The sequence below is a fragment of the Bufo gargarizans genome, chromosome 3 (assembly GCF_014858855.1).
Source record: "Bufo gargarizans isolate SCDJY-AF-19 chromosome 3, ASM1485885v1, whole genome shotgun sequence".
NCBI classification, from domain to species: Eukaryota; Metazoa; Chordata; class Amphibia; order Anura; family Bufonidae; genus Bufo; species Bufo gargarizans.
This window is the reverse complement of record NC_058082.1, coordinates 409,095,288-409,110,732: the sequence shown is the minus strand read 5'-3', so window position 1 is coordinate 409,110,732 and position 15,445 is coordinate 409,095,288. Positions and strand designations below refer to the sequence as shown.

Here is a 15,445-nt window from a genome sequence, read left to right as displayed (position 1 = left end):
GCCCCCCCTCCCTCCCTCTATTGTAATAAATTGTTGGTGGCACAGTGTCCGCCCACCATCGCCCCCCCTCCCTCCCTCTATTGTATTAAATCGTTGGTGGCACAGTGTGCCAATCACCATCGCCCCCCCCACCTCTATAGCAGCAACATTGGTGGCAGTGTGCGGTCTCCCATTTCCCCCCCCCCCCCCCCATCATTGGTGGCAGCGGAGTTCCGATCGGAGTCCCAGTTTAATCGCTGGGGCTCCGATCGGTAACCATGGCAACCAGGACGCTACTGCAGCCCTGGTTGCCATGGTTACTTAGCAATAGTACAATTGTAGAAGATTCATAGTTACCTGCTTGCTGCTGCGATGTCTGTGAACGGCCGGGAGCTCCTCCTACTGGTAAGTGAAAGGTCTGTGCGGCGCATTGCTAAAGAACTGTCACTTACCAGTAGGAGGAGCTCCCGGCCGTTCACAGACATCGCAGCAGCAAGCAGGTAAGTATGAATCTTCTACTGTTGTACTATTGCTAAGTAACCATGGCAACCAGGGCTGCAGTAGCTTCCTGGTTGCCATGGTTACCGATCGGAGCCCAAGCGATTAAACTAGGACTCGGATCGGAACTCCGCTGCCACCAATGATGGGGGGGGGAAATGGGAGACCGCACACTGCCACCAATGTTACTGCTATAGAGGGAAGGGGGCGATGGTGGTTGGCACACTGTGCCACCAACGATTTATTACAATAGAGGGAGGGAGGGGGGGGGGCGATGGTGGGCGCACACTGTGCCACCAACGATATTCAAACTGGGGAGGGGAGGGGGGGGGGCTGCCCCCTGCTGCCTGGCAGCCCTGATCTCTTACAGGGGAATATGATAGTACAATTAACCCCTTTAGGTGCCGCACCTGAAGGGGTTAATTGTGCTATCATATCCCCCTGTAAGAGATCGGGTGCTGCCAGGCAGCAGGGGGCAGTCTTGTACAAAGTTTGCAGTGTATTCTAACTAGAAGCGTCCCCATCACCATGGGAACGCTTCTGTGTTAGAATATACTGTCGGAAATGAGTTTTCACGACGGATCTTCGGATCCGTCTGTATGAAAGCAACCTACGGCCACAGATCACGGACACGGATGCCAATCTTGTGTGCATCCGTGTTCTTTCACGGACCCATTGACTTGAATGGGTCCGTGAACCGTTGTCCGTCAAAAAATAGGACAGGTCATATTTTTTTGACGGACAGGATACACGGATCACGGCCTCGGCTGCAAAACGGTGCATTTTCCGATTTTTCCACGGACCCATTGAAAGTCAATGGGTCCGCGAAAAAAAAAGGAAAACGGCACAACGGCCACGGATGCATACGGTCGTGTGCATGAGGCCTTACCCTGATACTGCAGTTTACAGAAACGCCACATTTCTGGTCGTAAACTGCTGTATCACTAAAAGGCAGGGCGCAAAAGGAAAGGACCGACATGGTTTCTGGAAGGCCGTTTTTGATGGCCTTTTTTATTGACACCATGTCCCTTTTGAAGCCCCCCTGATGCCCCCTAGAGTAGAAACTCCCTAAAAGTGACCCCCATCTAAGAAACTACACCCCTCAAGGTATTCAAAACAGATTTTACAAACGTTATTAACCCTTTAGGTGTTCCTCAACAGTTAATGGCAAATGGATATAATATTTCAGAATTTCAATTTTTGGTAACCTTACCTCACAAAAATCTAATATAGAGCAACCAAAAATCATATGTACCCTAAAAATAGTTCCAACAAAACCGCCACCTTATCCTGTAGTTTCCAAAATGGGGTCACTTTTAGGGACTTTCTACTCTAGGAGTGCATCAGGGGGGCTTCAAATGGGACATGGTGTAAATAAACCAGTCCAGCAAAATCTGCCTTCCAAAAACCAAATGGCGCACCTTTCCCTCTACGCCCTACTGTGTGCCCGTACAGTAGTTTACGGCCACATCTGGGGCGTTTCTGTAAACAGCAGAGTTAGGGCAATAAAGATACAGTCTTGTTTGGCTGTTAACCTTTGCTTTGTTAGTAGAAAAAATGGGTTATAATGGAAAATGTGGCAAAAAAATGCAATTTTCAAATTTCATCCCCATTTGCCAATAACTCTTGTGCAACACCTAAAGGGTTAACAAAGTTTGTAAAAATCAGTTTTGAATACCTTGAGGGGTGCAGTTTCTAGATTGGGGTAATTTTGGGGTGGTTTCTATTATATAAGCTTTACAAAGTGACTTCAGACCTGAACTGGTCCCTAAAAATTGGGTTTTTGAAAATTTCAGAAAAATTTCAAGATTTGCTTCCAAACTTCTAAGCCTTGTAACATCCCCAAAATATAAAATATCATTCCCAAAATGATCCAAACATGAAGTAGACATATGGGGAATGTAAAGTAATAACTATTTTTGTAGGTATAAGGCCTCATGCACGGTCCGCAAAACGGGGTTCCGTTGGTCCGTGATCCGTGACCGTTTTTCCGTCCGTGGGTCTTCCTTGATTTTTGGAGGATCCACGGACATGAAAAAAAAGTCATTTTGGTGTCCGCCTGGCCCTGCGGAGCCAAACGGATCCGTCCTGAATTACAATGCAAGTCAATGGGGACAGATCCGTTTGATGTTGACACAATATGGTGCCATTTCAAACGGATCCGTCCCCATTGACTTTCAATGTAAAGTCTGGAGTTCTGTTATACCATCGGATTGGAGTTTTCTCCAATCCGATGGTATATTTTAACTTGTAGCGTCCCCATCACCATGGGAACGCCTCTATGTTAGAATATACTGTCGGATATGAGCTACATCGTGAAACTCATTTCCGACAGTATATTCTAACACAGAGGCGTTCCCATGGTGATGGAGACGCTTCAGGTTAGAATATACAAAAAAACTGTGTACATGACTGCCCCCTGCTGCCTGGCAGGTGCTGCCAGGCAGCAGGGGGCAGACCCCCCCCCCCTGTTTTTAACTCATTGGTGGCCAGTGGGCCCCCCCTCCCCTGTTGTTAACTCGTTGGTGGCCAGTGTGCGCACCCCCCTCCCTCCCTCCCTCTATTGTTTTAATACATTGGGGCCAGTGTGCGCGCGCCCCCCAACCCCCCCCCCTCCCTCCCTCTCTTGTTTTAATACATTGGGGCCAGTGTGCGCGCGCCCCCCCAACCCCCCCTCCCTCCCTCTATTGTTTTAATACATTGGGGCCAGTGTGCGCGCGCCCCCCCAACCCCCCCTCCCTCCCTCTATTGTTTTAATACATTGGGGCCAGTGTGCGCGCGCCCCCCCCCACCCCCCTCCCTCCCCCCATTGTAATCATCATCGGTGGCAGCGGAGTAGAAGATTTTCATACTTACCTGGCTGCTGGCTGCTGCGATGTCTGCGTCCGGCCGGGAGCTCCTCCTACTGGTAAGTGACAGCAATGCGCCGCACAGACCTGTCACTTACCAGTAGGAGGAGCTCCCGGCCGGACGCAGACATCGCAGCAGCAGCCAGGTAAGTATGAAAATCTTCTACTCCGCTGCCACCGATGATGATTACAATAGAGGGAGGGAGGGGGGGGGGGGGGGGGGGTTCGGGGGGGTGCGCACACTGGCCCCAATGTATTAAAACAATAGAGGGAGGGAGGGGGGGTTGGGGGGGCGCGCGCACACTGGCCCCAATGTATTAAAACAATAGAGGGAGGGAGGGGGGGTTGGGGGGCGCGCGCACACTGGCCCCAATGTATTAAAACAATAGAGGGAGGGAGGGAGGGGGGTGCGCACACTGTGCCACCAACAGTTAACAACAGGGGAGGGGGGGGCCGCACAATGATATTCAAACTGGGGAGGGGGGGGGGTCTGCCCCCTGCTGCCTGGCAGCCCTGATCTCTTACAGGGGGATATGATGGGGTTAATTGTACTATCATATCCCCCTGTAAGAGATCGGGTGCTGCCAGGCAGCAGGGGGCAGTCTTGTACACAGTTTGTAGTGTATTCTAACTAGAAGCGTCCCATCACCATGGGAACGCCTCTGTGTTAGAATATACTGTCGGATCTGAGTTTTCACGAAGTGAAAACTCAGCTCTGAAAAAGCTTTTATGCAGACGGATCTTCGGATCCGTCTGTATGAAACTAACCTACGGCCACGGATCACGGACACGGATGCCAATCTTGTGTGCATCCGTGTTCTTTCACGGACCCATTGACTTGAATGGGTCCGTGAACCGTTGGCCGTGAAAAAAATAGGACAGGTCATATTTTTTTCACGGCCAGGAAACACGGCTCACGGATGCGGCTGCCAAACGGTGCATTTTCCGATTTTTCCACGGACCCATTGAAAGTCAATGGGTCCGTGAAAAAAAACGGAAAACGGCACAACGGCCACGGATGCACACAACGGTCGTGTGCATGAGGCCTTACTATGTATTATAGAAGTAGAGAAATTAAAACTTGGAAATTAGCACATTTTTTTCACATTTTTTGTAAATTTGGTATTTTTTTATAAATAAAAATTTATTTTTGGGACTTCATTTTACCAGTGTCATGAAGTACAATATGTGCCGAAAAAACTATCTCAGAATGGCCTGGATAAGTCAAAGCCTTTTAAAGTTATCAGCACTTAAAGTGACACTGGTCAGATTTGCAAAAAATGGCCTGGTCCTTAAGGTGAAATAAGGCTGTGTCCTTAAGGAGTTAAGCAGCCATGTATACCCTCTTTAAGGAATCTTTCCATCAGGGCTTATGCACACGCCCATTGTTTGGGTCTGCATCCGAGCAGAATTTTTTGCGGTTCGGATACGGACCCATTCACTTCAATGGGGCTGCAAAAGATGTGGACGGCAAAAAGAATTCAGGCAAACACATGAACACTGTGTAGTCAGCATGTAAACTGCTGTGGATGTGGATGTGGTCCGTTGTGACCACTGTAGTGGAAGGCTGCTGTGATCACTGGGAGATCTGCTGTCATCTCAGGGATCCCCCCAACCAGATTATAGGACTTATCACTACATGTATCATTGCTGCCTCCTGAGTCTGTTAGACTCGCTTTAGATTTGTCCGGTCCTGGAAATAATACTTTTGAAAAGGGCTAGAAAGGCCGAATTTTCTGAAAATCTTATTTGACAAATAGGATTTTTGCATCCATCCCTGACAGCCCTTTTTGTATCATTACATTTACTGGAGAATGCTTTATTAGTGCTGTAACTGTCAGGAGCTATCAGTCGTTCCTGTCTGGCTGTAAGATTACCCAATGCCATGGTTTTAACTTAAAGGGGTCTGTGATCAGCGACCTCCCTATCCCTAGACACAGACCTGCAGTCCACTAGATTGAAGCGCTCTTTTTCTTTTGCTGATCCGGATCTCCATCCCTGAGTTATGATACTTTTTCCTACTATGCAAATTAGGAGTTTGGTGCAAATAGGGCATCACCGTTGCGCTCATTGCACCCAAGCTCCCATGATTTCTGTGGCCAGCCCCTCCCTTGCTGCTTTGATTTACAGGGCTGGTCAATGGTAAAGCGGCAAGGGAAGGGCCTGGACACAGAAAGGGGCAGTGTTTGAGTGAAATGAGGGCAATAGAAATGCCCTCATTGCACCAAACGTCTAACTTGTATATTAGGAAAAGGTATCAAACCTTTCATAACTTGGTAACAGAGCCTCGGACCAATGAAAGAAAAACTGTGTTTTAATCAAGTGAACTACAGATTTGGTCTATGCAAATGGTTGGATAAGGGAGGTCATTGGTGATAGACTCCCTATAATAGGATTTTCTAATAATAAACATTGATGGCATAGAATCTTTTTATTGAGGTTCATAAAACATTTAAAGGGAGTCTGTCAGCAGTTTTGTCAATGCTAAACTGCTGACGACCGACACAAGGTTGAAGCTGTGCAGAGCAATGCAAACCTACCTTTTGTAGCTCTTTTCTAATCAGAAGTAGTAGAATTATGAACTTTTATTCAGCCAGATTCTTGTCTTGTAAGTGTTTAGAAAGAGGTATCACAGTGAAGTGCTCTCTGCATTCAACTACTTCACAGCACCGCCCCGCTCTAAGGGAACGGCTGAAGCTTCCAGTCAGGAAACCGCTACAGCTGTTAGGCTCCATTCACACGTCCATAGTATTGGTCCGCATCCGTTCTGCTATTATCCGAAACGGGTGCGGACCCATTCATTCTCTATGGGTATGGAAGAGATGTGGAGAGCACACTATGTGATCTACTTCAGCTCTGATCTTCTGGACCGGAGCTCCGCAAGAAAATAGTGCATGTCCTATTCTTGTCCGCAATTGCGGACAATAATGTGCATTTCTATGGGGGTGCCGCCCAGGTGTATTGCGGATCCGCAATACACTACGGACATCTGAATGGAGCCTTACTCAAACCAGAGGGGGAGGAGGTCGTGAAGCATCTCAATGCAGAATGCACTTCACAGTGAAGCCCTGCCCTGAGCACTTGAAAGATGAATCTAGTTTAATAAAAAGATCATATGTACTCCCGATCAGAAAAGTTCTACAAAAGGTTAGTTTCTGCTGCTCTCCTTAGCCCTACCTAGTGCTGTCAGCAGTTTAGCATGGTCAAAACTGCTGATAGACTCACTTTAAATGACACCTGTCACCAAAATGTTTGGATCACTCATTATACAGTTGAATTCTGCACTATATATTTTTCTTTGGCTAACCTAGACTGTATATGTCTTTTTTTTTTTTTTTCCATGCTCTTGCTTTTGTGCTTTCTTACCTGCCTATCTGCCTGCCCTTTCTTTCTCCTTTTCCTTTTCTTTCTTGTTTGTCCTGGCAGGCAGATCATGTGGGAATCCTGGAGATATAGAAAATGGAAACTTCGAGGCAACAGATGGGTTTTTGTTCGCTTCCAGAGTGATATACAAATGTCATACAGGGTAAGTTTGAGAATAAGCTGTCATGTGTACATGACGATTAACGCTAACTGGCCACTGCATGACTTCTGGCATTTTTTAACAGTTTTTTTCCTCTGCTGAATAGCTGATTGATGTCTACCTCAGTGTACATATGGTGAACACAGGCTATTCTTCTTCTTTTACACAGACTGATAATATCAGGCAATTATCAGGAAGGAGCCAAACATTACCAATAATTGCTTGAGCGTTAGGCTAGTATCACACTAGCGCATAATATCCGTCTATGTCCGGGCCCATAAACTAAAATTGGGACCGGTGGAGATCTGGCCACAACCCGGCAAAAATTGAGAGAATCGGCTAGATGAAAAACTGTTTTTGTTTGGCCGGTTCTCAGCATACTTGCCAGGTTGCATCCGGATCTTCCACGGTCCCCATTATAGTTAATGTTCCAAACAGTGATGCTTTAGCTTCCAACAATTCCTGAATGTGATCGATACAGTGGTTGCTTGTGCCCCATAGAGAATCATTGTTCCTGGGCAGTAGATTGATATTTAGACAGAATTCTTGGCATGTTTGACAGGTTGCAGCCGGATGTCTGCCGGTCGTCATCATAGTTAAGGGGGCTGAAAGGCGATGCTTTAGCCTCTGGCAATGCCGGAATGCAGAGAGATCTGGCAAGCTGTTCCCTGCCTGATATTACGCGCTAGTTTGAAACTAACCTTAGCGAAGATGAAAACCACTTGAGATGAGATAGGATTTTAAATTGATTGCATCATCCCTTTCTGTATGGCTCTCTGCTTGTTTCTCACTCTGCAGCTCTCTTCTCCTCCCATTCCCTCTCCATAGACTTTTATGGTAACTTGTTATTATTCCTTAAGTGAGCTAGGAAATTGCTTGCTGTCGGTCTTCCGGGACCTTTACCTTCTCCCTGTTGATATCGACCAACTTTGCCCATTTTTCAGACGATTAGTAAGGTATTCTCGGCTATATGAGTGTGTGTGGCGGGAGAGCTCCGTCTCACACAGCCATTCCAGTCTGTGGCCAGGCCCCGTGTGCATATTACATTTTGATTGCTTGGTATTACACTTTTTGTGATGTAAGGTGACAAAAAATGGCTCTTATTCACACAGTTTATATATATATTTTTTTTTTACGGTGTTCACCTGAGGGGTTAGATCATGTGATATTTTTATACAGCAGGTTTGGTGATGCCTAATTTGTATACGTTTTTAAAATTTATTTATGTTTAACACAATCAAAACATTTTTTAAACAAAATAAATCCTGTTTTAGTGTCTCCAAATTCTGAGAGCCATCGTTTTTCTATTTTTTGGCCGGTTGTTTTATGTAGGGGCTCATTTTTTGCAGTTTTGAGGTGACTGTTTAATTGGTACTATTTTGTGGGGCATATATCTTTTTGATCGCTTGGTGTTGCACTTTTTGTGATGTAAGGTGCCCAAAAAATGATTGCTCTAGCTCAGTTTTTTTTTATTTTTTCTACGGCATTCAGTTGAGGGGGTGAATCATGTGATATTTTTATAGAGCCGATCATTATGGATGCGGTAATACTCGGTTATGGACGTAATATGTCACTTTTTTTTTTTTTTATATATATATACATTTTTATGTTTTTTATTTTGGGAAAGGTGCTTTTTTAACTTACATTTTTTTTATTATGAAAAACCAAATTTCTTTACTTTATTTTTTATTTTTGTCCCAATCTGGAACTTCAACTTCTGGGGTCTGATCCCCTCTGCAATGTATTACACTGCAACCAGCATAAAAGCTGACGGCCTGCCTGTGAGACCCAGCCTAAGGGCTGGATCTCACAGGCTTCTGTAGAAGGCAAGCCACGATGCCTATGGAAGGCCTTCTCTGCCATCGGGTCCCTGCCACTGCAGTGCGGGGACCCAATGGAGATGCAGAGGACATGTGTATGCTCCGCATGCTGCGGTCAGCTTTGACCGCGGCATGCCATGCAAGGGGTTAATAAGCCAGCATCGGTGTCTTCAGCAGGGGCCCAGCTGTCAGTGACTGCCGGGTCCGTGCCGCTGATCGGCCGGGTGCATCTCCTGCATCCACCGCCGTACGGCGCTGGTCCTTAAGACACGTCCACCAGCACCGTACACGTAGGGTTTATTGCTATATGGAAACAGGTCTCCGTACAGCTTTTAAAGAGGACCTTTCACCACTCCTGACATGCCTGACATTTAAATAGCTACATCTATTCCTAACGTACTAACAATTCTGGAGCATCTATTCTTGTGTCTCTATGTTGTATCATTCCTTTATTATTTGCACTAGAAGTCATGAATGAATTGCTATTAGCCTTCAGTAAGGGTACAGATGGGTGGTAACCAGTTGGGGGGTGTACCTGCACAGACTTAAAATGGCAGCACTGACTGGATAGAGTGAGACTGTGCAGGTACACAGACCCAACTGGTTACATCCCTCTGTACCCTTACTGAAGGCTAATAGCAATTCATTCATAACTTCTAGTAGAAATAATAGAGGAAGGACACAACATAGTCATAAGAATAACAGGATTGTTATTACATGGGGAATGTATGAAGCTATTAAAACAGGCATGTCAGGAGTGGTGAAAGGTCTTCTTTAAAACAAAGTTTTAGAACAAATCGACTTTCGGATCTATGATCCAGGGGCATAGCTAGAAATGACTGGGCCCCATAGCAACATTTTTTTATGGGCCCCCCTCTCCCGGATTTGCCACCCCCACATACCTCTCAGACCCCCACCCACCTGTCAGACCCCCACCCCTTCCACAGCGCCCACCCAAACACCCTTCCAGGACCTCCCACCCCAACATCCCCACACCCCTCCTAGACCTCCCACTCTAAATCTTCCACTGCCAGTCCCCAGATATAATGGTCCAGACATCAAGTGTCCTGCTCCCCCCTCCTGCCTATATAATGGTCCAGACCTCCAGGTTCATGCTTCCCCCTACTCCCCATATAATGGTCCAGACCTCCAGGATCCTGCTTCCCCCTACTCCCTATATATAATGGTCTAGACCCCCAGGATCCTGCTTCCCCCTACTCCAAATATATAATGGTCCAGACCTCCAGGGTCCTGCTCCTCCCTATATAATGGTCCAGACCTCCAGGGTCCTGCTTCAACCTCCTCCCTAAATATAATGGTCCAGACCTCCAGGGTCCTGCTCCCCCCTATATAATGGTCCAGACCTCCAGGGTCCTGCTCCCCCCCTTCTTAAATATAATGGTCCAGACCTCCAGGGTCCTGATCCCCCCTTCTCCTTAAATATAATGGTCCAGACCTCCAGGATCCTGCTTCCCCCTACTCCCAATATATAATGGTCCAGACCTCCAGGGTCCTGCTCCCACCTCCTCCCTAAATATAATGGTCCAGACCTCCAGGGTCCTGCTCCCCCCTAAATAGAATGGTCCAGACCTCCAGTGTCCTGTTCCCCCCTATATAATGGTCCAGACCTCCAGGATCCTGCTCCCCTCTTCTCCTTAAATATAATGGTCCAGACCTCCAGGGTCCTGCTCCCCCCTCCACCCCAGATATAATGGTCCAGACCTTGGGGATCCCACTCCCCCCTCCTCCCCAGATATAATGGTCCAGACCTCTAGTGTCCTTTCCCCCCCTATATAATGGTCCAGACCAGACCTCCAGGGTCCTGCTCCCCCTTCTCCTTAAATGTACTGGTCCAGACCACCAGGCTGCTGCTCCCCCCTCCTCCCCAGATATAATGGTCCAGGACTCCAGAGTAAGTTTTACCAGTCCCAGAGTCAGCCAGCCCTCACCTCACAGCCACTTGAACGTCTGCGCACCCGCACGCCAGCAGCGCTGCCAGGCCCAGCAGCACGCAGCTTCGCTGTACGCTCTGCCTCCTCCACTTCCGGCCAGTTGGACTGCCGCCCAGACTGGGAGCGGGACCACTCCATCTCCTCATTGCAGGTATGCCTCTCTGCCTGCGGCTGCTCCCTATCGCACCGCCCACAGCCTGCAGGCCCTGCAGATAGCGCTTTCTCTGTCTCTTCTGGAGGGGCCTGCGACCCCTGTAGCTACGCCACATTAATTAAAAAAAAAAAAAATAATCCTTAGCCATGGCCCGGGCCCCCAGTGGCGTTGGGCCCCATAGCCATTGCTATGGCTGCTATGGTGATCCCTACGCCCATGCTATGATCTATGATTTGCTTAATACTAAATATATTTAAAAAAATGAAAAGTCATAGATAATCCATATCATAGGAATAAAAACTACAGGTCACTCACAAAGAGAACACATACACAGCCATGTATATTAAATATTCAGAAGCGGTGTCAGAATCTTGTGATATAAAGAAAATATTTACTTTTTGAAAGTATATATGTTAAATATTAAAGGGGTTGTACAGGCAATACATAGTGATGACCTATCATCAGGATGGGTCATCAATATCTGATAGGATCCAACACCCGGCACCCCCACTTATAAGCTGTCTGAAGAGGAGGCAGCACTGCTTCCTCTTCATTATACTGTCTCTGAGGTGCAATGTAATGACAAGTACTCGCTCCATTCACTTGAACGCTATGCCACCGCTCCACAAAAGACGATGGGTAGTGTAGTGAAGAGGAAGCAGCACTCGCATGGAGCGTCACTTCCTCTTCAAACAGCTGATCGCTGAGGGTGCCGTGTGTCGGATCCCCGCCGATCAGATGTTGATAACCCATCCTGGCGATAGGTCATGAATATGTATGGCCTGCACAACCCCTTTAAAGCATAAGAAAAATGTCATAAATTTGGCATCGTACTGAACCACAGAATAAAGACTTGATGTCATTTTTTTTACCAACCAGTGAATGGTGTAAAAATGTAACCCATAAAGCAGTGGCAGAATTGTGGGCTTGTTTTCTGTTCCTCCCGCTTCCCAATATCATAAGGAATATTAAAAAGTGTCATTAGAAAGTACAACTTCTCCCACAACAAACAAACCCTCATACGGTTGTGTGCACAAAAAATGAAAAGTTTCATGCAGGGAGTAAAGAATTTACAAAACTTATAACTGTTTGGAAAGTGGGGACTTTTCATGTACAGTAGATAGAAGGCGACCATGAGAACAAAATGTAATACATGTTTTTTTCATCCTGTTCTAACTGTTCTTTATTTTGTAGTTAGCCTGTGGGAACTGTGACATAAATCCCAGTGCCGTTCAGCTACAGCCCGCCCGATCAGCGGCAGGGGTCTGGCAGTCACTGATAGCCGGGCCCCTGTTTAATGTATCGGCATTGGTGAAAACAATGATGCTGGCGCATTAACCCTCACTATGCCGCGGTCAGCGCTGACCGGAGCAGGTGCGATATTCTTGTCGGGTTCCGGCGCTGCGGTGACCGGAGCCCGATGCCTGGGAAGGCAGCCTGATTCCTTCCATAGGTATCATGCTGCCTTCCATGTAAGCCTGTGAGACCCAACCCCCTGGGTCTCACAGGCAAGCAGGCTGTAAGTTTTAAGGGCTCATGCACACGACAGTATTTTGCAGTTCCGTATACGAACCGTACACGGAACATTCATTTCAATGGGTCAGCAAAAGATGCGGACAGCTATCTGTGTGCTCTCCGCATCCGTTGCTCGGTTACGTGACCCCGCAAAAATTATGAGACCTGTCCTATTGTCCGTTTTGCGGACAAGAATAGGCATCTCTATAATGGGCCTCCTGTTCCGTTCCGCAAATTGCGGAAGGCACACGGGCGGCATCCGTTTTTTTTGCGGATCGCAAAAAAACGGCACGGTCGTGTGCATGAGCCCTTAGGCTACTTTCACTATGGTGTTTCTGGGTCCGCTTGTGAGATCCGTTTCAGGGTTCTCACAAGCGGCCCAAAATGGATCAGTTCAGCTCCAATGCATTCTGAATGGATAAGGATCCGCTCAGAATGCATCAATTTGGCTCAGTTACGCCTCCATTCCGCTCTGGAGGCGAACACCAAAACGCAGCTTGCAGCGTTTTGGTGTCCACCTCACGGTGCAGAGCCAAACGGATCCGTCCTGACTTACAATGTAAGTCAATGGGGACGGATCCGTTTTCACTGACACAATATGGTGCAATTGAAAACTGATCCGTCCCCCATTGACTTTCAATGTAAGTCAGGACGGATCCGTTTTGACTTAAACTTTTTTTAAAAAGAATAATGCAAACGGATCCGTTCTGAACGGATACAAGCGTTTGCATTATCGGTGCAGATCCGTCTGTGCAGATACAAGACGGATCCGCACCGCATGCAGGTGTGAAAGTAGCCTTAATTATCACTAACATGAAGTACAAAGTGTCACGAGAAAACTGTCTCAGAATGCCTTGGATAAGAAAAAGCTTTCCAGTTACCACAAAATGCGACACTTGTCAGATTTGCAGAAACCGGCCTTGGATTTAAGGTGAAAGTGGCTGGTTCCTGAAGGGGTTTAAATACATGAGCAGATTTGGTTTAGTTCCATCTATTTGCTTCTTTACTTGATAAAAGATCTTTTGGCCACCTGCACGCATTGTGGAATCCGATGCAGAAAAACCGCAGTGCATTTCAGTACCAGCAAAGTGTATGAGATTACACAAACCTCATGTACACTTCGCAGATTGTTTCCATGCGGAAATTGACCCGCATTGCGTATTTCCCAATCTGCAGCATGTCGTTTATGTTAATGTTTTTAGCTGTAGATTTCGCCCTTTTCAATGGAAGGGTGAGATATGCGGCAAAACCACATATAACCCTCGCCAATATCCACAAAAAAGAAATTGTGTATTTTGGTGCGGACATGCTGCAGAAATTCACAGAAATCCCCCCTGAAATTTGTGTGGATCTTATGTGCGTTCATCCGCACTCGTCTGCGGCCTTCCTGTAGTTAATGTTCGTTTTATGAAAGAAAATGTCTGAACTTTCTTCCCCTGACAAATCTTACTTGCTGTTTGTTCTTGTATCTTTAGTTATCAAATGTTAAGCAGAAGGAATTATCGAGATTGCCAAGCAGATGGAACATGGAGCAATGTTCCCCCTCAATGTGAAGGTAATCTAAGCAGTGAAATTAATTTTATTGTAAGGAAATCTGATGATCAAGCTTAACATTAAAACCACTGACGCTGAAGGCGATCACATTGATTGCCTGACAGTGGCAGCTATGAAGGGAGGTGTAGTGTAAGGATCTGAAGGACTGGTCAGAGCATCTCCAAAACTGCAGGTCTTGTGGGAAGTTCAAGGTATGCATTTTTTAAGATCTACCAAAAGTGGTCAAAGGAAGGACTAAAGATGAACTTCTGACAGGGTCGTGGGTGTCCAAAGCTTCATTGGGATCAAAGGTTTAAACAGTTCTCTCTGATCTCACAAAAGAACTGCTGTAGAGCAAATTGCTGAAAAAGTCAGTGCTGGCTATGAGAGGCATGCATCCAGCTCACTGCATAGGCGCAGACCGGTCCAAATGCCCACGCGGACTCCTGTCCACTACCGAAAGTGCATGTAATGGACACTTGAGTATCAGAATTGGACTGTGGAGCAATGAAAAATGTGGGCGTCTCTTAAGAATCAGTTTTTCTTTTGCATCGCATGGATGGCCAGGTGTGTGTGTCGCTCACTTAGGGAAGTGATGGCACCAGGATGCACTGGGAAGAAGGCAAGAGGCATTGTGTTGCTGTGGGAAAGCTTGGCTCCTTGTATCAATGTGGATTTTAATTGACTGGTAACCCCCTACCTAAACATTGTTGGTTGCAGGACAGGTACACCTCTTCATGGTACCAGGATTTTCCTAATTGCATTGAACTTTCAGCAGGATAATATGCCCTGTCAGATTGCATAGGTTGTTCAGGAATTGCTAGGAACATGACGGGAAGAGTTCAGTGTGCTGATTTGGAGTATCCTACATCCGATGCATGGAGGTCCCACCCCACAACTTACAGGATTTAAAGGATTTGCTGCTAGTATCTTGGTACCAGTCCAGATGTACTAGGACACCTTAAGATGTCTTGTGGGAAGTCCATACCGGGTCATGTGTTTTATGACCGTAGAAGGTTGAGCTGCACAGTATCAAGCAGCCAGTTATAATGTTATGACTGATTGGTCTATGTGTCATCTAGAAATTGGCAGTCTGCCTAAATATATGTGTGTTAAAGGGTTAACTGATGTATAAAAAACACATCCAACTCAAATTGTCTGAGAGGTTTCTGTAGCATGTTATGACTTCTCTCTAAACTGCCTCATCAGCCACGGGGGATCACTTCACCAGTCTCCCACACTACACGTGCTCTTAATGACCCAGCTTGTACTGCACATATCTTAGTTTATCGTTGATTTCAATGGGCGCTGTGTAATCATGCATTGTCCCTACAGGGTTAAAGGGGCCCTGCCAAGTTTTTACATTGTCCCCTGTCCACAAGATAATGAATATTTAGCTGATTGCTGGTGGTCTGGCTGCTAGGACTCTCACTAATCACGAGAAGGGGGGTCCCGTTCCCTCGTTCTGACGGAGAGGCAGGTTGTGTATACGCAATGCCACTTCATTTTTTCTCTATGTGAGGGCCAGAGATAGCTGAGCACAGCGCTTCCGTAGAGAATGATTAGAGCGCCACTGACGCTCCATCAGAATGGGGGGATTGGACCCCTGTTCTTGTGAACGG

The 15,445-nt window shown here is 46.8% G+C and overlaps 1 protein-coding gene across 1 annotated transcript in view; it reads left to right on the top strand.

Moving 5' to 3' along the window:
* Window positions 1-15,445, top strand: part of LOC122932703 (complement decay-accelerating factor-like) — a 208,630-nt gene that overhangs the window by 114,814 nt on the left and 78,371 nt on the right. Inside the window, exons 5-6 of the mRNA XM_044287278.1 lie at window positions 6,753-6,852; window positions 13,766-13,845. Coding sequence (XP_044143213.1) covers window positions 6,753-6,852; window positions 13,766-13,845 — 180 coding nt within the window. The remainder of the gene's footprint in view (window positions 1-6,752; window positions 6,853-13,765; window positions 13,846-15,445) is intronic.